Genomic DNA, 27,246 nt, shown 5'->3' on the forward strand with positions numbered 1-27,246 from the left:
CAGTCCCAGCCTTAGTGAGAGCCCGGCTTCTGCAAGGGCCTGTGCACACTCACCCCATCTCACTGCCACACGCCCCGTGCACACCCACACACACCACCCCTGCCGCCAATTACCCTGTACGAAATTGCGTGACCTTTCTGAGGTATGGCTGCTGTACGTTGTGCACTGCACAGCCGGGTTCACTCAGCTCAGCGGAAGGAGCCCGGCTCATTGCGAGGAGGCGGAGGCGGCCAGCCCTCTCCCGAAGTTCAAGACCTTTGTTTCTTGGCAGCGTAAAGCCGTCCGTGATGAATTAAGGACACTGCTGCCCCCCCAAACACGCCAGCACCTCTGCTAAAGCCTCCCGAGACCTGGCACCGCACATAAGTAACTGAGGCAGGACCGGGGGTGCCTGGGGCAGGAAGGAAGCGGGTGGATGATGCTGCTGTAGAATTACAGCTGGGGGGGTGTGTGGGGGTGTGTGTGCGTGTGTCACACCATGCACACCCCGGCCAGCTGTGCGTGTGCCCCGGCCCTTGCTCCCACACCACCTTCCCTGCCCCTGGCATGCGGGCTGACACTATGGGAGCTGCTTTGGGGGGGGTCAAGGCCACCCTGGCCACGTACAGCCGCAGCTCCCCGGCCATCGGCAGTGGTCTTTGGGCACGGCTGGGATTGGCCACAGAGCTTCTGTTACCAGTCTGTGTGCTGGGAGGAGCAGCAAAGTCTCCCAAACAGCTTTTCGGGCTCAACGCTGTTCCCCATGCTCAGTGGCTGCTTGGGGCAAAAGGACCTCGCTGCCCACCGAGGCACCGCAGCCGCGGGGGCAGCCCTGGGCCGGCAGCCTGCCCTCTCCCCTTGCTGCCCCCCGGGCTCAGCCGTCACCCAAGGGCACCTGCCCACGGCAGGGACCAGCCCAGGGACAAAGAAGAAGAGGCAGGAGACGGGGGGCCTGATGCAGGTTTTTTTTCTGTACATCAGTGTTTTTGACACCACAGCCTGTTGCTGCTTATAGTAAAACAGAAATCAGAAAGAGCAACCAGAATACACACCCAAAGGCAAAAAACCCTCGGCTTAAACAAGGTGCGGCCTGGCCCCCAGGAGGGGAGGCTGGCGGCTGGGAGCCCAAGGGGAAGGGGTAACACCTGCCCTGGCTGGGAAGAAACACAACACAAAATAAAAACGAACCAACAAAAAAAAAAAACAAAACCAAAACCCAAAACAACCCACCCAACGCTCCCGCTGCGGAGCAGGGGAGAGCCAGAAAACCCAAGATTGTCCCATCCTCGGTCCGGTTAGCACCTGTACAATAAAACTGTACCATCTCCCGGGAGCGGAGCAGCCCTGCCCCACGCCCGGGCGGCAGGCGCCGTGCCCGCGCTCTCCCAGAGAACTGCTCCTGGTGACACAGGAGGGGCGCGGGGAGCGGGGCGAGGCCGAGCAGACACCGCGCAGGGCAAGGAGGGGGCTTCTGCCGTGGCCAGAGCCCCCAGGGCGGGAGGGGGTACAAGCTGCCGGGAAGCGTGGGGTGCGCGTGGGGGGGCTGTGGGCCGCCCGTGCGACAGCCGCCGGGGAGCGGGAGCAGCGGCAGGCGTGAGATGCAGGAGGGAGCCGGGTGAGGGGATGGAGCAGTGGGGCTGGCTCTCGGCTGGCGGGTGAGCGCCTTCAGCCGGCTCCAAAGCTACGGGAAACGAGGGTCTCCAGGCGCTGTGAGAGCCCGGCCCTCGGGGGCCCCGGGCCCCCCCGGGGCTGCGGTTCCAGGGGGAGCGCCGGCCTCGGGGAGTGCTGGAGAGGGGCCGGGGGAAACCCACGTTCCCTAGCCCGGAGCTCACCATCACAGTGATACAGACTCAGCAAAAACAAAGGAAACATTACAAATTAAATACTAATTAAATAAATACTATGGAAGACGTTGGGAGGGGGAGGGCAAACAGAGAGGCGCAGTTCCATGGGGTCAGGCGGGGAGGGGCAGCGGCACCCACCACCCCTCGCTTCGGTGGAGCCAGAGCCGCCGCTGCCCCACGAGCTCCGGCTCGCGCAGCCCCGCAGAGGGGCTTCATCGCCCGCCGTAGCTGGATGGGGCCGACAGCTGCAACGCTGCTGCTCATGGCGAAGGGACCCCGGGAAGTCCTGGGAGGCAAGGGTCCTCTCTCCCCAGCTGGAGGAGACCCTGAGGAGAGGAGGAAGGGCTGGCCAAAGACTCAGGTCCCGGCTGCTGGCGCTGAGAGGGCTGCTTCCCGTTGGTCCTTATTATTGCCTCGTGATGCGGAGAGCGATCTATCCCCGTCAGCTGCTCCAGGCCTGGTACTCCACCGCTGAACCCAGCAGCTGCAGCAGCTCGGGCTCGTAGTGCACCAGCTCCACTGTCTCTGCAGCACCCTGCGCCGGCTCGGGGCTCTCCTGCACCTCCTCCTGCACCAGCACCTGGCTGAGAGAGACCTGGCGCTGGAACTCCGCCTTGGGCAGCGTGGCGATCTCGAAGTGCGGGAAGCGGGCCTGGAATATGCGGGAGGACAGCTTCAGCCGCTTGAGCACGTCGGAGAAGAGGAACCAGTTGCAGGGCCTGTGAGGACGGCAAGAGGATGGTGGGTTAGGAGTGGAGGGGTCTGCAGGCACGTTGCTCACCTCACCACCTCCCAGCTGCTGGCACGCCAGCCCTCCCCTCGACGCGGCGCTGATGGCGAGCTCCAGGCACTGTTCTCCACCTGCTCCTCGTCCACAGCTCGCACATACACAAACATGTCGTGTTGTCCCTCCCCTGGAGGACAGCCGAAGGCTCTCCTGTACTGCTGCTATCCTCACCAGCTCAAGGGCTCTGCTCCCTCTCTGCCCCAGCATTAATGTCACCCAAACGCTCCCTGCTCCAGGCAAAGATACTCACCCCCGAGAGACTGACACTTGGAGGTTATAGCTGGGCAGCAGGGGCTTGTCTGAGAACTCAAACATGAAGTTGTCTGCTTCTTGCTCTTCTTCCTCCTGGTCTGAACTTCCTGGAGGGTTGAGCAGAAGATCGCATCCAATGGTATCTTTCCCCTCTGCAACAAGCAAAACAGACGTTGGCATCGCTCAGTTTCACACCAGCCAGCGCTCATCGCTCTCTGGGGAAGAGCTCTGCCCGGCTGCACCGGCTACCACCACAATCTCACGTGCGCCTTCCCTCCCACGATGTCCCAGTGACTGCAGGAGCCAAGTCCCAAGGGCTCCTTTGGCTCTCCCTCCAGCCCCTCGTCTCAGAGAGACTCTGAGTGAGCGCTGGCTGCTCTGCACAGCGGTGACCGGGTCAGGTGGAAAGAACATCTTATGTCATAGCAGCGACCTTCAGGTTTACACTGATCCCACACGTGTCCCCCACAGCCCCCTTTGCCAGCACAACCCTCCTCAGCCTGGAAGAACCCGCGCCAGAGAGGAAGGAGGTGGACGTATGAGATGCTTTGTCTGCACAGATCCTACAAAGGAAGGCACCGTGCTCCGCTTCTCCACCCAGATCCCACTGCTGGCAACTGTCAGCAGGTTATCGAGAGGTGCGTGCCAGCTACTGTGGCTAAATAAGGACTGCGAGGCTGTGCCACCAAACGGTGCAGCAGACGTAGAGCCTAATACAACCAAACAGGAATAGGCGTGACTTCAGAGAACCGGCCCCACAGATTTCTGGCACAAAGCTGGCTGTTCCAGGAGGTGTCTGAGCTCCAGCAGGATTTGCTTCCACAGGAGATGGTTTATGGATCAAGTGTGCTGTTCTCCATTTCAAGACAGTTAAATTTACTATTCACCAATCTGAAAAGCATCCGTTGAAAAATAGCTTGCTGTCTGGATTTTATTACTAAGAGGTATGAATACTCTTGGGTTTGCACCATGGTTTTGTCCTGCTGAGATAATACAGGATAACGTCCAAAACTTCCAGAAAATAAAGTTTAGATTCTACAGAGAGAAGTCAGACCAAATGTGCTGGTGAGCGAATAAACCAATCACACAAAAGTTCAACACCACGCACGAGAGAAAAGGCTGCAAAAAAATCTTGTGGTGTGCTGCATGAGAAAGCTCCACGCACCATACTGCTCTGCGAACAAACGCAGCACCCAGCGAGAATGTTATTTTAATAGAGAAACAACAGCAGATGACAGGACACACAGGCTCAAACGGGGTCTCAGGAAAAAAAAGAAATAATTTCTTAGTCCTGTCAAGGAAAAAAAAAAAAATCCTTAAGAAACAGAAAAGCAGGGTGTTTAAATCTTCAAAACTTATTGTAGAATAGGACAAAAATAAGTGACGTGAATATCGGCCAACATCACTGCTAGGCAAAGCTCAGGTGCCATCACCAGGAAAACTCACATTTCTTGAGCAACCCAGGAAAAAGAATTAGATGCATTTAATGTGGCAACGGTATGGTCCAATGTCTGTCCTGAAAACTCCTCTCACTCAGTCCTGTCCTTTAGCCCGAGCAAGAACAAGAACATCCTGTACCACCGCAGAGTAACAGGGAGACAATCAGGCACAACAATGCTCGTCCCAGGTGTAGAACAAAACCCTGCGGTGGGACTTTGGATCAGGAGTGCAAGGCGCTGATGGCTTTACCATACTCAGACCTCAGAGATCCCACACCCTGCCTTCCCTCATTATCTTCTGGCCCCCAGAGATTTGCAGATCTAAAGGAAAATGTGGAGAACATTCCTGCCTCAAAGAATAGAAACAGATCGAGCAGGGCCTGGGATTTCTCCTCCAGCCTGAGGGACCTGCGAAGTTTTGTGCTGCAGCTGGTGGAGCTGATGGAAAGGGAAACTTTGAAGGGCTGAACCACTGAAGGAGGAGAACTGTTTTCTGCTGAGCTGGTTTGCTGCCTGTGGCAGCTGGGAGCAGCTCAGTTCCTCCCAAGCAGAAGCAGGTACTTCCCTGCCCTGGGAAGGTGGATGAAGAGGAAGGTCCCTTCCCGTGCCCGCTGAAAACAGACCTGGCAGCCTAAAGGAGAAGTGCAGTTGCCAGCACTCCCTGTGGAGATTTTCCATGTATTAGCCAAGTCTCTAAGCAAGGCCCTTGTGAGCGGTGAACCGCCACCACTGATGGCGTCCCAATACCCCTCCAACCCCCAAGAAACACCAAGAGAGTCGGTGATGGTTTGCTTACTGAAACAAAGAATCCCTTTCTTTTTGCCTGCAGGGGTGGAGGACAGAAATGCGGGAAGACATGATGCAAGACAAGATTTTTCAAGACAAGCCAAGGGATGTAGCAGCCTTCCAGTCCTTAGAGCCCCTTCCAGGGCTCCAGGAAAGCTGGAGAGGGGCTGGTGACAAGGGCAGGGAGTGACAGGCCAAGGGGAATGGCCTGAAGCTGCAGGAGGGGAGATGGAGATGGGATGTGAGGCAGAAATCCTTCCCAGTGAGGGTGCTGAGGCCCTGGCACAGGGTGCCCCGAGAAGCTGTGGCTGCCCCTGGCTCCCTGGCAGTGGTCAAGGCCAGGTTGGATGGGGCTTTGGGCAACCTGGGCTAGTGGAGGGTGTCCCTGCCCATGGCAGGGGTGGCACTGGGTGGGCTGGGAGGTCCCTGCCCAGTCTGGGATTCTGTGATGTGGAAATTAAAGGACTGAAACAAGCAGCTAATTTGAACGAAATGCAATCAGCTTCCTTTTCCAAGAGCCGCCCGTTGCATTTCAGGCCTTAGGGTGTATGAAAAACAAGATGGCACGTTTCTAAATTACTTGCACGTGGCAGTGGGTCTCCTAGAGGGTATGAGAATTGGCAGCCTACAATCCCATGCCAGGATCTTCAAGAGGAAAGGACACCGATGAACGGGACATAGGCAGATGACTAGAACTAGACATGACATAGACTAGAACTCAGGCACATAAGCTCTCTGGGTAACCAGGAACTCAGCATGCTGTAGGAACCAAAGAGAACCAAACTCTCCTTCCCACAAAGCCACACGCAAATTTCCTTCCTTGTTTGTCAGAGAAATCCAAGTGGGAATCAGTGATAAATCAAAAGGGGTTACTATCTTTAAAAATATTACAGTCAAAGAATAGCTATTTTTCTTGTGGTAAAGAGGCTTCTTCTTAAAGGACTGTGATAGCTTCAAGAGTGAGAAATCCAGAGGAAGGAGGTTTGAACAGTTTCCTTGGCATGCCTGAGGTGCAAAAGCCTACGAACAAAGCGTTCTTAGGCGTACAGAATTTCGTCTGTTCTAAAATGAAGAGACATCAGGGTCCTCCAAGGATAAGTCCTCTACCAAGAGCACCCTTCCATATGTATCTGATCTTTTTCATTTCCAGAAGGATGTCAGACATGACAGGGGTGAGCAACTAAAATCAACAGCCTTTTAGCTTGCCAGCGTAAATAAACCACATCTTTATGAAGGGCTCGAGAACGCTGATCTACTGTCTCAGCAGTGGTCGGGAGGGACTCCGCAGTCTGCCACAGGCCCACGGCTAGACCCAGAGCATCTTCGTTCACGGACCCTGGGGGAACTGGAGCAACACAGCCAACAATTTGTGGACCTAGTGCCTGTATCGTTTCAAGAAAACTTCTAAGCTGGTAACCACAATTTTCAGGAAGTGACAGTGAAAGGTACAAGTCCTGCCTTCACTGGGAAATGCCTGGCATTGTCAGGAGAGGACCTCCCCCGCACGAACGCCTCCCCTCCAAAGCAGAGGAGAAGGATGGGCAGCTCTGGGAACCTGGAAGTTCAAGACTTTCACACCCTGAAGGAATAAGCATGTCCTCTGCCTTCCTTGGGTTTATCTTGATGACTGGTTAGCAGGGGAGTAACAACAGTTGCTACAAGAACAACGTGCTCCGGGACTGACAGCCGAAGACCCTCAGGAATCACCAGCAGCACTTGGAGTTCAGCCTGTTGGAGGGATCCACACGCGCAGCTTCCCAAAGAAAAAGCTGCTCCTTCCAGGAGCAACTCCCAGCACGTAACATTGCGGCAAGATCTGAAGACACGGGTTGGGAGGGACGTGGACAGACCGGAGGGAATGATGTGACAGTCATTTCCTAGCATTCCTTCTCTCTGCTCTGCTGCTGTAAACGAAACGGCATAGACGGAACTCACCTAGTACAGAGCTGCTGTAGAAGTCCCATGCTGTTCGAGGATCTCCATCAGTGCGCCCCTGGAGATCCGAAAGGTAATCTAAAAAGAAAAAAATGGAGAGGGTTAATGCTTATTTGCTAGTCAAAGCATGATCCTGGTATGCGTATCCCTCGATCCTGGGTGAGCCACTTCACCTCTGCTGCTTTCCCCCACTTTGCAGTTAGGCGTGATGGCAAAAGCCGAACCACAACTTGCAAGAAGGGGACCCTCGCTCAGGAGGGGACAACATGACCCCGGCCTGAGAACACGGAATAGAAGCTGAAAGGAGAAAACAACTGGCAGCACTAAGTGCGATGGAAAGAAAAGTTCTTAGGGTTGTCTTGAGTTCAAAATTACATCTCCAACACCTGCATGTACAGTTACGCCTGGAGGAGCACAGACAGACAGCTGGCAAATGAGATGTTTTAAAACTGGAGATTTTCTGCCTCGTACCTATCTGGGAACCACTGCTACTCTAGCTGCCTCTTCCTTGCTGTTGTGTAGAAGCCACGACACTCATCTTGCTTCTGCACAAACAGCGCAGAAAGCAGGCACCCTTCACTCTTGGTCACGGGGATCCAAAATGGTCCTTTCTAACAACGGCAGGCAGGCAGCACCGAGCAGAGCTGATTTTGAGTCAAAGGCATCGTAACTTGGCAGCAAAAATATGTTCATTTAGGTTATGCAGTAGAACCAGGAACTGTGGAACAGCATCTCCAAGCCTCAGGCACAGCACTGCCTTTAGTTGTGTGACCACAGCATTGCCTTTTCCTTGTACCTCAAAGACTGAAAAGTGACTTGTATCTTGTTTGGAAAATGGTATATAATTCTATAATTAAAGATTGGGTGGTAAAAACACACACTCGTGACAGGGCAGAGCTAAAATTATTCAGTCACCTCCTGCTCAAGCGCTCCTAAACCCTTTGACACCCAGAGCTGGTCCCGTATGCTGCCAGACAGGAAGGACAGAAGCACTGCCACCCCCAGGCTTGGCACCTACCGCTGAGGAAGCGCTTCATCACGTCGCTGGTGGCAAGCTTCACAGCTGTCTGCCCAGAGTAAGTGGCCAGAGTGGGATCAGCACCATAGGAGAGTAGAAGCCACATGGTTTCCAGGTTATCATTTGCTACTGCATCATGGACAGGCCTGCAAGGACAGAAGCATTGGCAGAAAAAGAAGAGACGGGAAGAGTTCGCAAAGCACATGCTCTGTTTTGGGTTAAGACAAATCTAGTGATGACCTGCAGCTCATCCTGAAACGCGCGCCCTGCTCCTTGCCCCCACGGTTCTCGGTGCTGCCCCGGACCTCCCCCTCTCGCTGGCTTGCCTTGTGCCATCCTGCGCACTGCAGTTCACGTTGGCGCCGTGCTCTAGCAGAATGTGGAGGATGTCGATCCATCCTCTCGCACAGGCTTCGTGCAGAGCTGTGTAGCCAGCGTTGTCCCGATGGTTCACGTCACTGCTCTTTTTCTGCAGGCAATACAGCACTACGTCCTACAGGAACGAGATCGTTGCAGGCCCGGTTACACAAACCCAGGTGAGGCAGCGCAGGGGACAAAGCGGAAAAGGGCACCAAAACTCACCTTGTAGCCCAGGCGAGCTGCTCGCTGCAGAAGGGTCTCTCCTGCATTTTTGTTCACAATCAGCCGCCGAGCTCCAGGAGGAATGTCCTGGGCCACAGGCAATTCAGGAGAACTCCCTGGGCTGACCCGACGGGACTTACAAAGCGTCCACAAGTCCTGGGGCTTCTTCAGAGAGTGCATTTTGGGCTGGGTCCAGCAGCCTTTCCCCTGGAAAAGAAAGGAATACAACTCCTTGGCACATGTGGCCATGGCTTACTACCAGTCCCCTTCTCTCTCTCCTCCCTGTGTGTGTGTTCCCCTCGTCGGCCCAAGCCATACCTTCCCCTCGTCACAGATCCCTGCCAAGTGTTTGGTTTTACATTTGCGTTTTCCTGATGGTTTCTCCAGCTCTTCTTGGACGGGAGAGCTGTCCGAGTGCTCCAGGAAGAAGCCATTCCGAAAGTCTGGGCGTCCTTGAGATTTTCGGGGGGATGGGGAAAGTCTGCTCCTCAGTCGTAGCTCTGTGCCTTTACCCTTCACAGACTCCTTCTGCTTCCGATACCTAAAATCTAAAGGAGAAATGGGAATGAGGAGCTTCTGTAGGCACAGCACGGGAGGCCAGCAGCCCAGATCTCTGCCACCAGGCAAAACAAACTGCCCATCTGTGATGGCTGCACATCCAGAAGTCCAGGCCCACGGCAGAGGCACTGCAGTAAGCAGAAGCAGAGTGAATCTGCAGATGCTCCCCGTCAGGGACGGACTCAGCGTGGACACGGGACGCACAATGACAGACAGCCACCCTGGTCTGAAAACTCCAAGCCTGCTGAGAGCTGGGGCTTGCACACAGCTGACTAAGGCTTTTCCTTAGGTCTGACAGGGAACCCAGTACGAAACAATCCAGCTTGTCAGCACGCTTCCCAGCAGTTTGGAAACTGCATGCTGCCATATGTGCGCTGCCCTACCTGCCAGGCTGAGCAGGACTCAGGTGGGATACCCCTTAGAGAGACAGAAAACGTGGGAGGTACCCCCTTTAACCTGCCTGTGAACAGACACTGCTCTGCTGCCTGCAAAACCAGACCCTGCCTTGTCCTTTCATATTGTCCCTTTAAGTTAAGTAGCACATTAAATTTTCAATTAATATGCATGCAGGTAGGAAGCACCAGGCTGCCTCAAAGGAAATCCAGGCTTTGCTTCCTCGCACTATACAGAGCTGCGGGGTTGCTCACTACGGAGCCCTGCGCATCGCACAAGGACAGGCGCTCTGCTTCTGTGAAACAGCAACATCCCGTAGCGAAGGCACGACAGCAATGGGGAAACAAAGTGTGGAACGAGAAAGCAAGGCCCGTGAGCAAATAACCGCCTGGACTCGTATGATGCCATACACCTCCCTCTGCGCAGTAAGCAAGGACTTGAGATGCTCCTTCCGATATCTGATTCCTTCTGCCAGTGTGCGGGGACTCTGCGTTCTAGAGCAAAGGCCGTCACTGTAGCGTGAAATACACCTCACTTGGCAGGACGCGTGTCAGGGAACACCTTCCCCGCATAAACAGCACCCTTGGGCTGCGGAGGAGACAGGTAGCAAACAGCACGAACCTAAGAAGAGTCGGGAACATGGCAAGGAAGAGTCAAGTCTCTGACTGGTAGGTGAAGAGAAAGTGGTAAAATGCTGCCACATCAGACAACACATAGCGAACAGGATGGTCTGCGCTTGCAGGCGGCACACTCCAGCAGCCCCTGCACACCAAGCAGGCGGAAAACACAGCGACACCATCACTGCTTTGAGCACAGAGGGGAGGTGGACAGTGGGTTCCTCTAGCCCAGAGGTCCAACACGCGGCTCTGGCAGGGATCCACATCTGTTTCCACTCCCTTCAGTATCCAAAGGAGGCAGAGGAACACCACTGGCTTAGTGCTCTCACCAACGCGTGCACCCCAACCGTAGCTGAGCTATCCTTATCTGAGGGCCGAGCAAGCAGTTCCTGAGGGGAACTGGCTTCTGGACAGAAGACAGACACTCTTAAGAGAAAACCCTCCCGAATGCTGCTGCACTCAAACCTCCTTCTCAGGCTCCGTTTGGAACAGGCATCATCAGGACACAGTCTGAGAGCGCCCTTGAACAGCAAAGGTGCCAGGAGGCCCATCAGAAACTTTACTCCTGGTCTCACAGAGGCAGCCAGACACTGCAGCAATAGCGTAACTGTGCCAGAGCAGAAACAGAGCTTGGAGATCAGATGGTAGGAGGACAGCGGCCACCTCTACTACTTCTCACAGCGCCTCAGCAGCATCTCAGCCTCTCCCGAGGATGGTCGATCTGAGCACCGATGTGGCAGAAGGCAACAGGTCCGTATGCGCTACATCACCTCCAAGAGAACGGCCCGAGGGCCCGGAGGGCTGGCAGAAGTGTTTTCCCCCAACACTCTGGCTCGGACATGCTCTCTGCAACCCTGACAGAAGTTACTTGCGGGACACTCCTTCGCAACTACGAGCTCCCAGCCAGCTGTCAGCACACACCCCGAGACACCAGTGCACACCCCAGCCTTACTTCCAACAGCCTCAAACTGCCCCTGCACGGACAGAGAGGAGGGACTGTGGAAACTGCTAAACCTCAGAGAAACACAGATCACAGATTTAATTTTGACCACCTGGTCTGGGAAGTTACAGGAGAAAACGCAAGAGCAGAGGTAGAGCAGTGAGCAGGACACAGGCAGGTGTCCTCCCAGCAAAGCTGCAAATACGAACCACAGAGGGGGATTTCTCCGTCGCTTGCAGACACTCTAGCTTTGTTAATCCTCTCCCTTGTGCTCCCTGGTGCAAGCTTGCAAGTTGCCTTAATAAAGCAAGACAAAGCCTAAAGAAGCCCAGTTGAATTGTGATGGCTCCATGTCCCTCTACTTTAGCCAGGAATGCTGAACACCACTCCCAGGGGCCCATGCTTGTCCAGAAATATTTCACTGTGCTACCTCGTCCGATTCTCATTTTCCCACGCCCTCTGTCTTAATCTGAGGGTAAGATCAGTATCTAATTAGCCACATAAGCTGCTGTTTCCTACTCAGAAATTTACTGTAAATATTTTTGAAAGAAGAGCTGATCAATTGAAGCGGCCCGTGCTGTGGACATCAAGCCATTAATAACGATGGAGTTTCATCATTACAAAAATCCCCCCAAAATAACCCACCCACCCCAAAATCCCACGCACAACAGAAAAGGCAACAAACCAAAAAACCCCCATGTTGATCCCCAGCCTGGTACCAGAAACCCCTTCCCAGATTGTACCTGCTTTGGATTTTCGCCTCCTGTGGGGGTAGCCCACTCGCTCCTCCTCTCGCTCCGTCAAATATTCCCCTGTCTGGTATTTCCGACTTTTCTGTCGTCTCCTTTTCTTCCTTTTGATGTGGCTGTCATCTTCCTCCTCCTCATTGGGCTCCCACAGCTGCCTGGGTGCTTCCACTCTCCAGGGCAGCTCCCGGGTCCTCCTCGTGTAACAGCTGCTCCTCTCGGACAGAGACCTGTCCCTGGCCCTTCGACTGTGATAGCGTGACGTCCTGTGGGATTTTCGCAGCTTGCGACGTTTCAGGGATGTCTCCTCCTCCTCCTCCTCCTCCTCCTCCTCTTCTTCTTCCTCCTCCTCTTCTTCCTGATCCTCCTCCAGCAACGGTAAAATCTCCTGACCAGTCACATCGCACTCTCCCGTCACACTAGCAGAAGAGCCGGCGATGCTTCCTGCAAGAAAGTGGGATTCCTAGCTGACAAAAAAGCCAGGAGTATCTACAAGAAAAGCCCTGCAAGGCAGGACAGAAGACAGGCACAAGGCCAACTAACCAGGGAAGTGCTCACGGCCCACCCAGGGCTCCCACCTGGGTCCCCTGGCACCAACTCACCCGACTGACTGCGCGTCCGGCTGCTCAGCACCACCGGAATGAAATCCCGAAAGTTGTTCTTGGGCTTCTTCTCAAGGTAACCTGTAGGAAAAAGTAAGCCTTGAGAAAACATGCCGCAGATCTGTGCACGCACATCTGCTGGCCTGGGAAGGGCAGTCCAGCATCACGCTGCAGCTCTATTTTGGATCCCGATCCGCTATGGGAAGCCACCAGCTCCAGAGGCCATTCAGCTTCAGGAGAGCGGTGGTTTGGCCTCGCAGGTGTCGGGGCAGCAGGAACCGCTGCAGCCTGACCCTGGAAGAACACATTGCCATTCACAAAAGTACCTTCCTCATGGCTATCCCCACGGTGCGCCGGAGATGGGAACTCTGTCTTCACCGGCCTCCTGCGCTTACGCTTTACCCTGAGGCTGTTGTGATCCTTCACTGATCCCAGGCTGGATCGGCCTTCTCGCTTGCTGAGTTCATGTGGATTGTCATGGTGTTTTCGCCACTGTGAACGGAGGACACAGGCTGAAGCTTGAGCTGCTGACTGACTGAGCTGGAGTAGCAAAGGAGAAGGGACAAAACGCTGTCCCCCACTCATCATGCTGGTGCCCTCCAGCATTTTTGACACCCCAGATCTGCATTTGACACCCCAGATCCATTTTTGCTCTAGATAACCTGCAGACATGGGTACACTCATCCATGCCAGAGCATGAGGCGGAAAGCCCTGTGCGCTCAGCTGCCCTCCCCTGCGAGGGCTCCCTCCTCACCCCAACCTCGCCTGCTAATCTTTGCCGTAACCCAACAGTCCCAGCCCGTCCCACACACCTTCCGGCCATGCACACTCCGGCTCCCCGATTTGCCTGGGGACTCCTCGCCGTCCTGGGCTTGGCACTTCAGTCTCTTGTGGGCCTGCCGGGCGTCCCCATCATGCTGCCGCTTGGACTTGCAGCGCACGCTGCCCTCTTGCTTGATTTGGCCTGCTCCTTTGAGCTTGACCTCGGCAAAGGCCTGGGAAGCAGTCCCAGCTCGCAGGCAAGTCACAGAAGTAAACGACATGTCGCACTCCACTCGCTCCTTCTTGACCCTGCACAGATCCACCTGACGCACGCACTGGAGGGGCTCTGCAGCTGGTGGCTCCTGGGAGCCTTCGCAGCCCAGCTCCTTGCGTTGACTCTCCGCGGGCAGAGTGGGCACCTCTGAAATCATTCGCAGGCTCTGCTGCCCAGCCGCCGGCAGATCATGCGACAAATATGCCGCTAACACTTGGTTTTTAGGCTTTGCATCCAACTGTTTGAGGCTACAGCTCCCCTGGGGAGCCTCAGTTTGTACATTGTCCTCCTTGCTGGAGTCAGCCTCTGGTTGATCGCTCTCTTGACTCTTGTGAGGGTTGTCCAGCTTCCCCTTCCCACCTTTCACATCCAAAGCACTGGTCTGAAGCGATGGACCTGCGTCCAGCGGGGCTGGATTGGCCGGCTCCTCATAGAGCTTGGGCAAGGCTCGGCAGCTCTTGTTCTTGGCTGCAGCTTCCCGTTCCTGAGGTGGGAGCCTGGGCAGCCCCTCAGGCAGGCTCTGGGCGGCCGCGCTGGACTCTGTGGGCTGCACGCTTGGGAACGTCGGGAGCTCACCTGCACCAGCTGGCTTGCAGGAGCTGTTCTGGTTTGGGGGCAGCTGCCCTGTCGTGGAGATGCCAATTGAAAGCAGGGGGGTTTGATGATAAGGAGACCAGCCGAGAGGCAGAAGCTGAGGATTGGAAGGTTTTCCGTTCACGGGGCATCGCGGGTATACACTTCCCTGGCCGGGATTCCAGGTGGAGATGTCCTTGGACTGACACAAAGGAGCTCCCGGAGCAACTCTGCCATGAAGAAGTCTCCTGGCAGGATCCTGCTGTCCTTCTGTGCTGACCTGGTTGGCTTTCTTCCCACAGGGAACCCCAGCGCTGCGAGGCTCTCCCTGATCGATGATGGAAATAGGCTCCTGCTTGGGAAGGTGGCGCGGGTCCCTGCTGAAGCTCACACCGGGGTCCTTGCTGAGCAGCAGCGAGGCAGGCACCGGGTTGGCGACGCCGACGTAGGTGCCCGGAATGGTGCTGATGAGCGTGGTGTTCTTCACCCAGGACCCCTGCTCACCGTTGCGCAGGAACTCAGGGAAGATGACCAAGGGAGGGGTGGTGCCGAGACACGAGGTGACGCTGCTGCCCGTAGTCTGGGCCGCGCGCTGGGACTTGGACAGGACGGTGGTGAGAAGCGCTTTGCCGCTGGTGTGCACGGGTGTGAGGATGGGCATAGGAGGTGTTTTGCGTTGACTGGGCGGAGGCAGTTTCTGACGATTGGACTTGGAGGAGAGATCGAGAGGCATCTCGCTGCACTCTGGAGAGGAGACCATCTCGCGCTCGAGCTGCGGAGGGGACTTCAGAGGAGAGAGCGAGGTGGCAGCCCCCGGTGCGTGCGGCTCCGCCGGGGCTCTGGTGTGCGCACCGGTGCCGGAAGAGGGAGCAGCGCTCCCGCACGGCGCTGCCAGCGGAGGCTGGCTGGATGAGAGGGAAGGGCCGGCGGTGGACGGGGGAGCGCCCTCAGCAGCAGCCTGGGCAACGCTTCCGCCTGAGGGCGAAGGGCAGCTAAGCTGATTCACCTCCACAGACACCACTTTGGCATCTGACGCCAAGGGTCTGGTGACGGAGAAGGTGTAGGGGTAGGAGCGCAACTCTGGGGAAGCGATAATGCCCGGCAGGCAACGCTCGTGTAGGTAGGAAGGCAGGACGGGGAGGGTGAGCGTGGAGGAGACTCCCAAGGTGGCTGGAAGCGTAGCCACGCTGAGCGGCTGCCCGCAGCTGGGTGGTGGGATGTACACCAGCGACTGGCTCGGGCTCAGAACTGCCCCGGGCTGAAAGGACAGGGGCATTTTTTGCATAGCAGGGGCCGGAGATGTGGGAAAGCACACTCTGTTCAAAGTAAAAGTAGCGGGAGTGGAGGCAGAGGTGTTGCAGCTGGAGACAACCACAGACAACGTCCCTTCTGCCAGCACGCCTGGCCCTTGTGCTCCAGCGCTTGGGGTGGTTTTCTCCTTCCCAGCAGGCTCGCCCTCCGGAGCCACGGAGCAGGCGGGAGGAGCATCAGCCTGCTTGTCGCTGTGAGGATCTGCAGGTGTCCAGGCAGCATCAGCCCCACTGCTCTCCTGCTCGGCAGCTCTGGGGACCGCAGGCTCCTGCCCTCTGCCATCCCCCTGGCTCCCCAGAGGGCCCAGGGCATCGTCTTTCACAGTCTTTCCCGCACACTCCGGGTTTGAGTTGGGATCAGGTGGCTGCTCTTCCAGTTTGGGCCCAAGCTTTTCCTCCACCTTGCCATCAGCATCCAGCCCCTGGGCGCTGCTGCCACCACTGCTGACTGCCGTGAGCTCCACCTGCGAGAAGAAGGCAGAAGGCATTCCTGAGAGCTGTGTAAGCGGCTCCTAGCCAAGCAGCAGGACCTTTCTCTAGCCCCCCCCCAGGACACAGAAGCAGAAGTGGCAAACAGCTCTTGCCGAACTAGAGCATTGCTTTGCCTTACTGCACCTAGGTGCACCCCTCCCGAGAAGGAGCCTGTGGGACCCATCAGGGGAGATGGTCTTGCTTGGCCTGTTCCAACAGGGAAAGGCCTTCTTGGACCCAGGCACGCATGCAAGGAGCTCACCTTGGAAAGGCTGCTGCTGACGCAAAACTCTTGAGACCCCAAGTGCTGGGAGCTGCTCGTTTTAGACTCCTCATCAGAAAGGGGGGCTCTCCTAGCCAAGGAACAAGACACAGCATTACAAAACCCCAAGATGCCCTCCCAGCATCCTACCCCTCCTTGTCCCACGTGCCCGCTCGAGGTACACGGCTCCTCATCACCACATGTACCAGCCACTGCAGACCGAGGGGGTGAGGAGCACCGCTGTCCACTGCAGTCCTCCCCCTCCCAGAGCTCTGCCCGCCGGACAGCACCTCCTCACACACGGATGCTTGCCCTACAGCTCCTACGGGCCTGACAGGACTTTCTCCATGGCCCAGCAGCTCTTCCTTACCCACGGCCATTGTGACACCCCCCTGGTCTCAGCACAGGCCAGCCCAGCCCTCCCTGACTGTGCTCCATCACACTCGCTCCTGTCCCCTCTGCTTCCCGTTCTGCCCCACCACACATTTCCAGCCCCATCCTGCTTGTCTCTTCTTCCCCAGGCACCTCCTCACTCCCATTCCTCCATCTCCCAGCCACGCTCGCTCCCTGCCAGGGACGTCCCACCCCAGCCTCGGGTGGAGATCTCCCTCCAGCCCACGCTGCCCGTGACAGGAGCAGCGAGTGTCCGCAGCCCCCGCCGTGTGCCGTGTCCTGCTGCCCTGCACGTTTGGCCCTTTCTCTTTGGAAGACAGTTCCTGAGGGGAAAGCCTGGATTCAGGGTAAGGATTGTGAACTCCACAGAAATGGGGCACACTGTGCTTACAATCTATTGAGGAGACCGGACAGGAGACAGCGCTCGTGTGCACAGCGCCCTGCCCCGGGATGCTCCTGCCCCAGCAGAATCTACCCGATGGCGACTCTGTGGTCTTTAAAGGTCATTTAGAGAAGCTGCTGGTGCCGGGATAAAACAGCTCAAGTTTAGTTTCTGCCAGTGATGCAATTTCTTTGGGATTTGCTCCCCTACCCCCCCAGGATTTCACAACAAAGTGACAGACACAAGATACAGGAGGAAGCTTTCTCCTTGGGCTCCTGAACACCCAGCCCCGGGACCCTGCTCCGGGCTGCCCGACAGCCGCCGCAGCGCAGCCCCGCTGACCGCCCGGTCCCGGTCCCTTCGAGGGCTCCTGCCTGCCCCTGGTTCCACAGGGGCCTCTCCAGCCGGGCCCCCCGAGTCAGCCCGGCCACGGCAGGCCGAAGAGGGCTGTCATTAGCGAGGGCAGCTCGGATGCTGGGTGACGGACGGCCGGGGCCAGCCCGCCTCAAGCGCAGCCGGTGGGGCTCGGGGTGCGGCGCCCCGGTCCCCCGGCAGGCCCCAGCCCTGCGGCGGGGCAGGCCCGGTCCCGCCGGGGTGAGAGGGGCGGGCGGGACGCGGGGGGTCCCGGAGCCAGCCCGCCGTCGCAGCCCGGTCCCCGCGGAGCCGTGCGGCGGGCGGAGCGGAGCGGGGCCGGGCCGGGCCGGGCCGGGGCCGGCTGCACCAACAGGGGCGGGCGGCGGGACGCCAGGGGGCGCCCGAGCGCAGCTGGCTGCCCGCGGCCCCGCCGGTGAGCGGCCGGGAGCCGGACAGCGGGACCCGGCCCCGAGCGGCACCCGGCCCCGCCGCTACCGCCACCGGCCGCGGCACCGGGCCTGCCCCGCCGCCGGGCCCAAGCCTGGCCAGCTGCCGAGACGACCCCGGGGGCAGCCCCGGCTGCAGCGGTGCGGCCTGCCCGCCTCCGGGCCGGGCCCCGCCGGGGCTCCTCCCTAGGCCGGCCCGGCCCGCGGCGCGGAGAGCGGGCACGGAGGAGCCCGCGACACCCAGCCGCAGGGGACGGGGACAGCGCGGCCGCCCCACGCCGGCCGCCTGCCGTGCGGCCCTCAAAGGGAGAGCGGGGGGCTGCAGCCAGCCCGGTTTGCCTGCCCTGCTCAGACGCCCCAAACTTCCATGTTTATTGCAAACTAGGAGTAGCTCCGAGTGGTTTAGGAGAGGCAGAGGGCAGCGCCATCCCCAGCCCTTATCTGAGGGACGCACGGCGGGCCAAGCGGCTGCTGAGGGCTGAAGATGATCTCTGCCCGCTTCTGCCCCGAGCGAGCCTGAACTGTTCCCTGCCCCACCGCTCTTGGGGCTGGCCCTCGGAGGACTCCCCGCCAAGAGCCTCAACACCCGCTGCGAGGAACGACAGGCGCACGCTGCCTTCGAGCCCGGAAACCTTTTCTGGCTACGGCTACGGCAAATGCACCAAACAGACGTCGTAACCTCAAGGAAGCCGCAAACTGATCAGTTTTGAGAATAAGACCCAAACCTGCGGGAATAAACAGGCGATGCGAAGCCGCGGGGCAGGCCAGGAACTCGCCTTGATCGATTCTGCCTCCCAGCCGCTAATCCTCCCTAATCTCCTATTCGGTGGCATGTCACAGCTCTCCCATCTAATCGTTTGGTCTGCACTAACCCTCCCGGGTCACCAAAAACTCCTCTTAGTGGCTTGGCTCCCAATGGGCCAAGCCTTCCCCTGGCAGTTAAGAGCACAGGGCTGGTGAAGCCAATAGCACATGCAGATGACTCGAGCTCGTCACCCACCAACACCGTGGAAGCAATACAGCTACGCACGGCTCTTCTGCAGAGACCTCCAGCACACTCTGCTTGTGAGCCCTCCTCGCTGGAGCACGGGATGTGGCAACCATCGCAGAGTGCCACCATTTGACCACGCATCCATCCCCTCCCTGCAGCCCTTTCACACCCCAGTCCGTTTTACACCCCAGTAAGAGCGGGATGAGCCAGCACCAGCTCCCTTCCCGTAGCCTCTCCAGATCCCCAACTCACTTTCTCCGCTCTCTTCCTCCCCCCTCCACGCCACCCACGCACCTCACCTCTCCTCGTTGAGGCCACACATGCGAATCCGCTCTGTGCTGGTCCAGTTGTGCACCCCGCTATAGAGAGGTGCTGTAGAGATCATGACAGCTGCTCGTCACCGACCAGGACCTGCTGGGGCTCGAGGGGCCGCTCTGCCTACAAAAGAACAACAGAGGATTGGTAACTCTCCCCAGGATGCTTGCATTCAAGGACGCTTCAGAGAGTCTCGTCCCTGGCTCTGCTGCCAGGCAGACGGGGTACAATGCCCGAGATGCTACATGTCTGCCTGGAAGAGGGCTGGAAGAAATCAGCAGCGCCTCGGGACAGAAGCCGCAGTCCGCTCATCCTCATATTAAACAACTTTATTGTCAAAAAGCCTCTGGCTACCCTGAGAGTTTCACACGGGCGTCTTCACACACATCCCTTGACAGATTCCTCCCCTTTTCTTCTTTCTCTGGAGGAACCTCCAGCACTGGGCAGTGAGCTGCCAGACAGAGCCCTACCCAAGATGATGGTCTGTTAAAATGCTGACATCCCCAAGGCTTAATACGACTTCCATAAACCAGCACACGGCGGGTTCGAGGGGGAAAGCCTTAAAACAAGGAGGCAGCTGGGGGACCCTGGAGGGGAGCAGAGGTTTGCCAACAGTGCTGCCAGATGTGCCGTCAAGTGATTATCCCCTCCCTCTGTAAGGAGGGTGCCGGTATTCGGTGGAGTTACGGGTGGAAAACATGAGGAAATCCAGAGATCCGTGAGCATCCAAGACGCACCGTCGGCTGGGTGGAGCTTTTGAGGGAGAACGTTGCAGCCAATCGTGCAGCGCTGGGTGTTCAAGCATTAAGGCAGCTTTGCTGCTCAAGTCGTATCAGGGAAAAAGCAACGAAGGAAGAAAGGATCTACTGTGCTAACAAGTGGAGTCGGTCGAACCAAGTAGGACTGACTGCAAAAGGCAGAGAGATGCTGTCAAAGAGGTTCTTGGTTCAGAGAAATACTAAATAGCCGAAGGTAAAGCAGGCACAGAGCCACGGCAATGCTCTCGGTGCAGCGGGTGAGAGTGGGAAGAAGCTGAAAGCGACACATGATCCCCAATCCCCGTCGGTTGTCTTTTCCCTGACAAACTCCTGACGACACGAGCTCTGAACAGGACAAGAAGCAGCTTGCACCATCCGTTTATGCTGAAACGAGCTGCGCGGGGATCTACCGGCCAGCAGCTCAAGGGATCGAGCCGTGGAATTGAATGACTCCTCTGAACGCAGCTGCCTGCCGGGTGTCCTCACCTCAGCCCAAACATGCCGGTGGGGATCCTCAGACAGAAAAGAAGGGCCAAGCACATAGGAGAAATCGGGGCAAGGCAGCTTGTGTGCAAAAAAGAAGTGACAGACCCAGCTGCACGTACGAGGGCACAAGTGAGCAGACAGACTACGGAAATCAGAGGTCAGGAGAAGAGGGGGAAACTGCTAAAAGCCACACACTGTAAGATGGAAGAAATACTATATAATGAAGGGGGAGCCGGGTAGACGCTAAGACACAGAGCAGGGTCATACCCAAAGAGAATGAGAGGTGGCTTGGAGCAGGAAGGGGAGGAGTCTTGCGATGCTTGGAGAGAAATGCAACATAAAGGAAATAGGGGAACAAACAATCTGCGGGGATTTCACCATCTTAGGCTAAACTGAAAGAAGGGGAGGAGAAAGGTTCTGCCCCTGAGCACAGTGGCAGGACAGATGTTTCGGAAGAAATCAAAAGGGACCTTCTGTGCAACGGGGGACGGGGATGCGTACGGCTGCACCGTGTGGAACAGGAGTTGGAAGCCTCAAACAAGCACAGATCAGGCGTGACCCGAGAATAGGTCTGGCAAGGGAAAGTGATAACAGGGTGGTGCGAGGAGCTGGGAGAAACAGCACGCTTTGAGTACTCGAGTAAGAGCTGGTCAACAGAGGAGGCACGGCGGCCACGAGGAGAGAGCCGGGAGGACGTAGCAACAGGGACAGACACTGCTTCATGAATTCTTGGCCTCTATCCTCTACGGATGATGTGGGACACGTGCCAAAGACAGGCATTTCACAGGGGACGAAGAAGAACAGGAGAGAATTAGTGTCAAGATTTCAACTAAGAGAAGGAATAAAATGGGAGGAAAACACCAGCCATGGTCTCAAGCACAAACCAGCGTGAGCAGCGGAAGAACAGCATCCTTAAGAGGGCGGACCAGGAATTTTATTGAGAAATGCAGGGATGAGCAGCCTCCCGATACAACGTCAAACCAGAGAGAGCAACTGCAGCCTCCCTGGGTCAAAGCCACGTTTAGTCGAGGTGACACAAGGAAACCGAGCAAATCTCTCGTCTACACTGGTGCAGCTTGAAGCGACTTTAAATGGATGTAATTAAACTAGTAGGAACCCCTTGGAGAACACAACTAGGGCATGGTTTCACATGCCTGTCTTCGAGTAGAAGCAGCTGTTGAAATTGTTGAAGCCCTTCTCTCCCCTCACCCCTTCAATCATGCCACTGAAACTGTGCGGTGTCCGGGTAAACTTGACCAGGGAGTTGATCTCTGTTTAAAACCTTTTCTTTTTTTTTTTTTTTTCTTTTTCCTTGGCTGCACTGGATTTAACCCATACTAGCTCCTACATTGGGTTCACCAAGAGGGAGAGAGGGCACAGCCTGGCACGGAATCTGCTTAATCCACTACGTCTGCCAAAGGAAGCGTATATGAAACCACAGTCTTATTTTGATTTAACTAAATAGGTGCCCAGCCAATTCTAATTAACTCCAAAGAAAAGTAGTTTTGAATGGAATAAGAACATCAACACAGCATTTTGCGTGGAGAAGCTCATTGTGCGATATTAAAGCTCCTTCACCTCTCAAAACAAAACGCGCTCTAAGAATTGTGAACAAGAAAGGTGCTGGATGCATTCACCTCCAACAACAAGCCCTCGGAGAGATTTTCAATGAAGCTAACGTAGTGAAGTAAGAGCAGGGGGTTTTTTGATCATTTAGACAAAACCTCTCATTGCTTTGCAAAAAGGAGAGGATGCTACTCTGCAAACCAGTCTCTTCCAGGCTCCAGAAAAAGCAAAGCAGATGTTTTCCCTTGTAGTAAAAGCATGCTTTTACTCAGGTTAGCAATGACTTAGCTGCACATGGAAATTCCCTTGGATTAAGTCAAGAAATTACTCCCTCTTCTGAAATACCGCCATACAGCTGATGGAAACGAGTTTCCTGAGATGAAGTTCTTTGGGAATTGATATTTTCTAATAATTACCGCTAGACCAGTCCTCCTTGCACTAAAATCCCAACAGCGCCAAGACAACCATAGTTTCAACACGGGCCGAGCGGAGGATGGCAGGACAGGCTGCCGTTTCCTTCACCTACCATTGCCCGCGTAGCTGAGGAGGATTAAGCCCACGCAATCTCCGTGCTGACCCCTGTTAAAATCCTGCCCGCTCCTCGGCTCTCAGGGCCCGAGGTGAGGCTTCCTAATTCAATTTTCCACTGCAACGATGCCCCTCGCGCTCGCACCTTCCACCCCAGCGCTAATGCGGCAGCAATTTCTCTGGGCTGCCACTGAACTTACAGCCACAGGTAGCAAAGAGTTTGGTTTTTACCGGAGAGTTTGGTACTGCCGGCGTTTGCCCTAAGAGATGTCACGTCTTCATTGCCACCTCGTCTCACCCGCTTTCGTGCTGCTTTGACCGGGTCAACCAGAGCCACGATCTCCTGCAGCCATCCGCCTCTAGGGCAGCTGGGGCGGACCCAGGCCCGCAAGTACAGAAAGGGCCTTTCCCCTGCTCCTCACAGATACAGCTTGTGCCAGACGTTTCTTCACGGTGCAAACGCATTCGGCTTTAGTATCGTGCTGCCTTGACCCCCCGAGAAGCTTTTCACGTATTTTCCCGCTATCTACGTTTCCCAGTACTAAACCGACTTGGATTTCAAGACGCTTACCTTTCCTCCCCCCCTCAATCCCAGCACCAGCACGTGAGCTACGTGCCACCAGGTCGCCACTGAGCTGCACCCTGCCTAGGCAGGACGAGGGGACGGGGACTGAAACACCAGCGGCCGGTGTCCTGAGATCCCCCAGCACAAGGCTTCCCTCCATCTGGGCTCTGGGCGGCACATCATCCCCCGACACAGGTAGGAGAGCACCGCGCGACAGCATCGAGCAAAGGCCCGACGAGCGACGATGTACACCGTTGCCGGCAGCCGGGGTTCAGGCAACGGCACAAGCTCCCCCGAGGCGAACAGCAGCTTCGCCTTTCCCCGCTGCGCGAGCGGCAGCCACAGCGCGAGCATCGGGAGGCCGAGGGCCAGCTCCGGTGATCCCGCTGCGGGTAGGGAGGAACTTGGTGCAGCTCGGCCGACAAAGCGATGCACTGGGCTGGGCGCCGGGGCCGTTACGGACACGGTAAAGCGCTGCCCGTCGGCGGTGCCTCCTGTCGCGCCGGCGGCGCTCTCGGCTGCTGTGTTAAGTGGGCCAGCGGCACAGAGGAAGGAAAGGGAGTCTTTCCAGCCTTAGGGTATGGAAAAGGAGAAAGCCCAGCACATCCCTCTGCAGCTAGGGATCGGGAGGACGTGGCCGCTCGCCTTTCAAGGTGCTGTGCGGCTCCTTTGGCCAGGGGGCACTGTGGAAGGCCGGGAGGGATGCACTTTGACCCTGGAAACACACCCGCGGGACATACCTTTGTAACACTCGTTCCCAGAGAGCAGCAAAACCTCGAAGGCAAGGGATTTTTATTTTTTTTTTCCCCCTGGATGGCTACAAAACGTAAAACTAGGTCGGCCGCTGGAAACTCAAGCGGGACTCACCGCTCGGAGCGCAGCGTCTGCAACCCGGCTACTTCGACGGGAGCGCAAGCAGCGGAATAAGGCGGCACGTGGCCCTGCGGCTCTTCAGCGGGGCTCAGGTGGGCCAGAAGGAAACGGTCTGCATCGGCAGCAGCGGTCTCCTTCACTTGCAATAGTTTGTTCACTTTGGCAATCTTCGTTGCTATTAGTAACGCAGGCGAGAAATTATATTTGTTTTTATATGTGATTGTTGGGCGTCCATTTGAGGTATAGAGGTCCAGAGCGAGCGCCAGTCCTGAGAGTTGCCTCAGCAGGGATTCAGCTCTGAGCATTGCTTCAGAAAACCCCTTTAAAGCAAACTGCTCGCAAAAAAATTAAAATTAAATAAAAAAATAAACTAAAAAAACCGTGACGGCCCTCTCGCAGGACTGACGACGGGCAGAATACACAGCAAGGGAAAAATTTAAACAAGAAAACTGAAAAAAAAAAAAAAAAAAAAGGAAACAGTTTATCTTATATTATGTTACCACTCACGCAGAGGTCAGAAACTGTAGCAGAATTGACAAGGAACAACTAGTGTGGAAGAAAACCCAGCGTGGCCAGGCCAGGCCACCTCCGCTGCCCGGCTCGGTGGGAGCCGGTGCCAGGCGCAGGGCCCGGGCCGTGGCCGGCGCGGCAGCCCCAAGCCGAGTTTGGGTTCCCCACTGGCTGCACAGCAGCCCCGACTGCTGCGGAGCTGAGCCAGGCTTTGCCTACACGCATTTGCTTAAGCTGATTTAAAGACACAGTAACACCGCAAGTAATTATAGATACTCGGTGCGATGAATTGGAAATAAAAAAGAGAAAATCCATCCCCATTTTTAAAAAAAAAAAAAAAAAAAAGTTTGCTGCACATTCGGTAGTCCTTCAATAATAAGTCCCAGCTGCCGGGCGACCCGTATCGCTAAACCCTCGCTCACTCGCGACAACCTGGCTGTCCCCACCAAAGCCCACTGTCGCATATTTTTAAGGACTAAAAAAAAAGAGCCACTAAGGGCAGATAGCGTTAAAAAATTTTGTACCTGAGAAGGCGTGCATCGTCCGAAATACCGCAAGCGGAGCGCAGCCTCCCGTGCCCAAGAGATTAGCTGGCACGCCAGCGCCCCGGGATCCCAAGGGCAGTTTCCTTCTGAAGGCCAAACCACGCCGGAGCCTGGGCTCTGAAACCCTCCCGGAACCGCGTCTCCAGACCCAGGCGGCAAAGTGACAGAGCCGCTGGCCTCGACAGGCACCAGGCAGCCGTCAGCACTGCGCCGGCACCGGGACCGGCTAAACCCACGGCGATGGCGATGAAACAGGCAGGGCGGGGAAGGGAAGGCTGATGCAGACATGGCAAAGAGATGCAGGCAAGCTGCAAAGGGCGCGGGATGCACCGGCCCTCCCCTCGCGCAGATCCCCCCTAACTCCGGCGGTGGCCGGCAGGGATGAGGGTGCTGGAGAGCGGATGCTCTGGGAGGAGGAGAAACTTGCTTCCTCTTTATTTTAGCTTGGAAGACCTTTTCCCAGTGCTTTCCTGAACTGGCTTCACCCACGCTCGGATGAAGGTACGGATGCCGCTCACCGAGGAGCCAGCGGCAAACCTCCCGAGTATTGACACGCCATCGACGGAGTTTTGATTTCCCTTCCAGGAATCGCCTCCTGCCCGGTCCTGCTCTGCCCGACCGGCACCTTGGGCAGGGGCGGGGGGCCCCGGCCGCCCCCACCGCACCGCGCCGGGCTCGGGGGGCGGCGAGGCAGGAGCGGCACGGCCCCGGCCCGAACCCACCGTGACGCCCCGGGGCTGGGACCGCGGGGGGTGGGGGGTGGGTGTGGGGGGGGTGTCCCCTGCCCGAGCCCCGGCCCCCGAGCCCCGCGCGGGCGCGGCACGGCCCACGGCCCCACGCCACGGCCGGGCAGGGGCTCCCCCCCCGGTCCCCCCCCCCCCCCTTCCCGGGACACGCTGGCCCCCGCGGCCGCTCCGGGGGCTTCGCCCCGGCGCCCCGCAGCCCGGCCGGGGGCCAGGCCCCGCGGCGCTGCCCCGCGCCGCCCCCCCCCCGCAACCCCCGGCCCCGGTGCCCGCCCCGGCTCAACAGTTGCCCCCGGGGCCGCTCCCCAGCGGAGCGCGGCGCCGCCGCCGCTCGTCCCGCAGCCCCGGTGGCCCCGGCCGGGCCCCCGCGCTGCCGCACCGGGGCAGCCCCGAACATGGAGGTGGCGGCGGCGGCGGCCGCGCTGCCCCCGGGGAGGGCTCTTCCGCCATCGCCCGGCGCCCGGCCGGCCGGCACACGGAGCCGCTGCCGGCGCGGCCGGCCCCCGGGCACGGCGGCCGCCGGGGCGGGCTCGGGCCACGCCGCCAAACTCCGCGAGCGCCCGGCGCCGCCGTCCCGCCGCCGTCGGCCGCCGCCCCGGGAGCGCTGCGCTCCGGCGCCCGCCCCGCCCCGCCGCGGCTCCCCGGGACCCCCCGCGCCGCCCCGGGAGCGGCAGGTGCCGCCGGTGCCGGAGCCGCCGCGCGAGGCAGGGCAGCGGCACGCCGCGCCGTCGCGGGGCAGGGAGCGGAGCCCGCCGCCGCCCGCACGTTGCCCGCGGCTCGGCGCTGTCACTGCCCGCCGTCCCCGCCGCTGTCCCGCCGCAGGACGCTGCCCCCCCCCCTCCACCTCTGTCGTCGTCGTCGTCGTCCGTTTCTCACCCCCCCCCACCCCACCCCCCCCCCGCGCCGCCACCCCCGGGGGTGTCCCGGGACCGTTTCCATGGAGACCCCCGTCCGGCCGGGCGGGGGGTCGGGCCGCCCGCTCCCGTCCGCCTCCCCCGCCGGCGGTGGGTGCGGGGCCGCGCGGGCCCGGGGTGCCCGGGCAGCGGGGGCCGGGCGTCCGGCGCGGGGCGGCGGGGCGGAGGGGGGCGGGCACGCACCTGCTTCCCGAGCCGGGCGGGCGGCGGGGGGCGGCGGGCCGAGGCGGGCCCCTGCCCGAGGCGGCGGGTCGGACACTGGGCGCTGCGAGCGGCGGTTCGGCGGCGGCGGCGGAGACACTGGCAGCGGCAGCCGGAGTGTGAGGGCGAGAGCGAGCCGCCGCCGCGGGGCCTGACGGGAGCTGTAGTCCGGTAGCCGCCGGCCGGCCGGCCGCCGCGCCGCCCCGAGGACTGCGGCTCCCGGCGTGCCGTGCGGCCAGCCCTGCCCGCGCGGGGGGGCTGTGCGGAGCCAGCCGAGTCCGGAGAGGGAACGGGCGGGCGGGGAGGGAGGGGGCTCCGCGCCCGGCACAGCCCGCGGGAGGGGGCGCGGGGGGGAGGCCGCTCCCGCCCGGGGAGGGGCCGCACCGCTCCGCGCTCCGCGGACGGCAGCTCCGGGCGGCGCGGCACGGCACGGCACGGCGCGGGGGGAGCCCCACGCACACACACACACACACACACACACACACACACACACACACACGCCGCACACATACGCCCGACCCCGCGCCGGGGCACCGGCGCCCGCAC

General features: G+C 58.4%; 2 protein-coding genes across 3 annotated transcripts in view; one reads left to right on the top strand and one right to left on the bottom strand.

The window, feature by feature from the left end:
- The window catches only part of TSC22D3 (TSC22 domain family member 3), a 430,696-nt gene that overhangs the window by 34,110 nt on the left and 369,340 nt on the right, over positions 1–27,246 (top strand). The window lies entirely within an intron of this gene.
- On the bottom strand, positions 932–26,822 carry BCORL1 (BCL6 corepressor like 1). 2 transcript variants are annotated; one of them, XM_075763794.1, is made up of 14 exons: positions 26,683–26,822; positions 18,996–19,134; positions 16,131–16,221; positions 13,291–15,861; positions 12,805–12,970; positions 12,479–12,559; positions 11,874–12,320; positions 8,941–9,170; positions 8,623–8,829; positions 8,367–8,533; positions 8,041–8,186; positions 7,023–7,100; positions 2,861–3,014; positions 932–2,542 (listed from the first exon to the last, which is right to left on the bottom strand). In XM_075763794.1, the coding sequence occupies exons 2-14, from the start codon at positions 19,079–19,081 to the stop codon at positions 2,266–2,268; spliced, it is 4,701 nt and encodes a 1,566-aa protein (XP_075619909.1). In that variant the 5' UTR covers positions 19,082–19,134; positions 26,683–26,822; the 3' UTR covers positions 932–2,265. The 2 variants fall into 2 exon arrangements, with proteins under 2 accessions (XP_075619909.1, XP_075619910.1); XM_075763795.1 differs by having other exon boundaries at positions 18,991–19,134; positions 26,683–26,801.

Source organism: Balearica regulorum, chromosome 11, assembly GCF_011004875.1.
Source record: "Balearica regulorum gibbericeps isolate bBalReg1 chromosome 11, bBalReg1.pri, whole genome shotgun sequence".
Taxonomy (NCBI): domain Eukaryota; kingdom Metazoa; phylum Chordata; class Aves; order Gruiformes; family Gruidae; genus Balearica; species Balearica regulorum.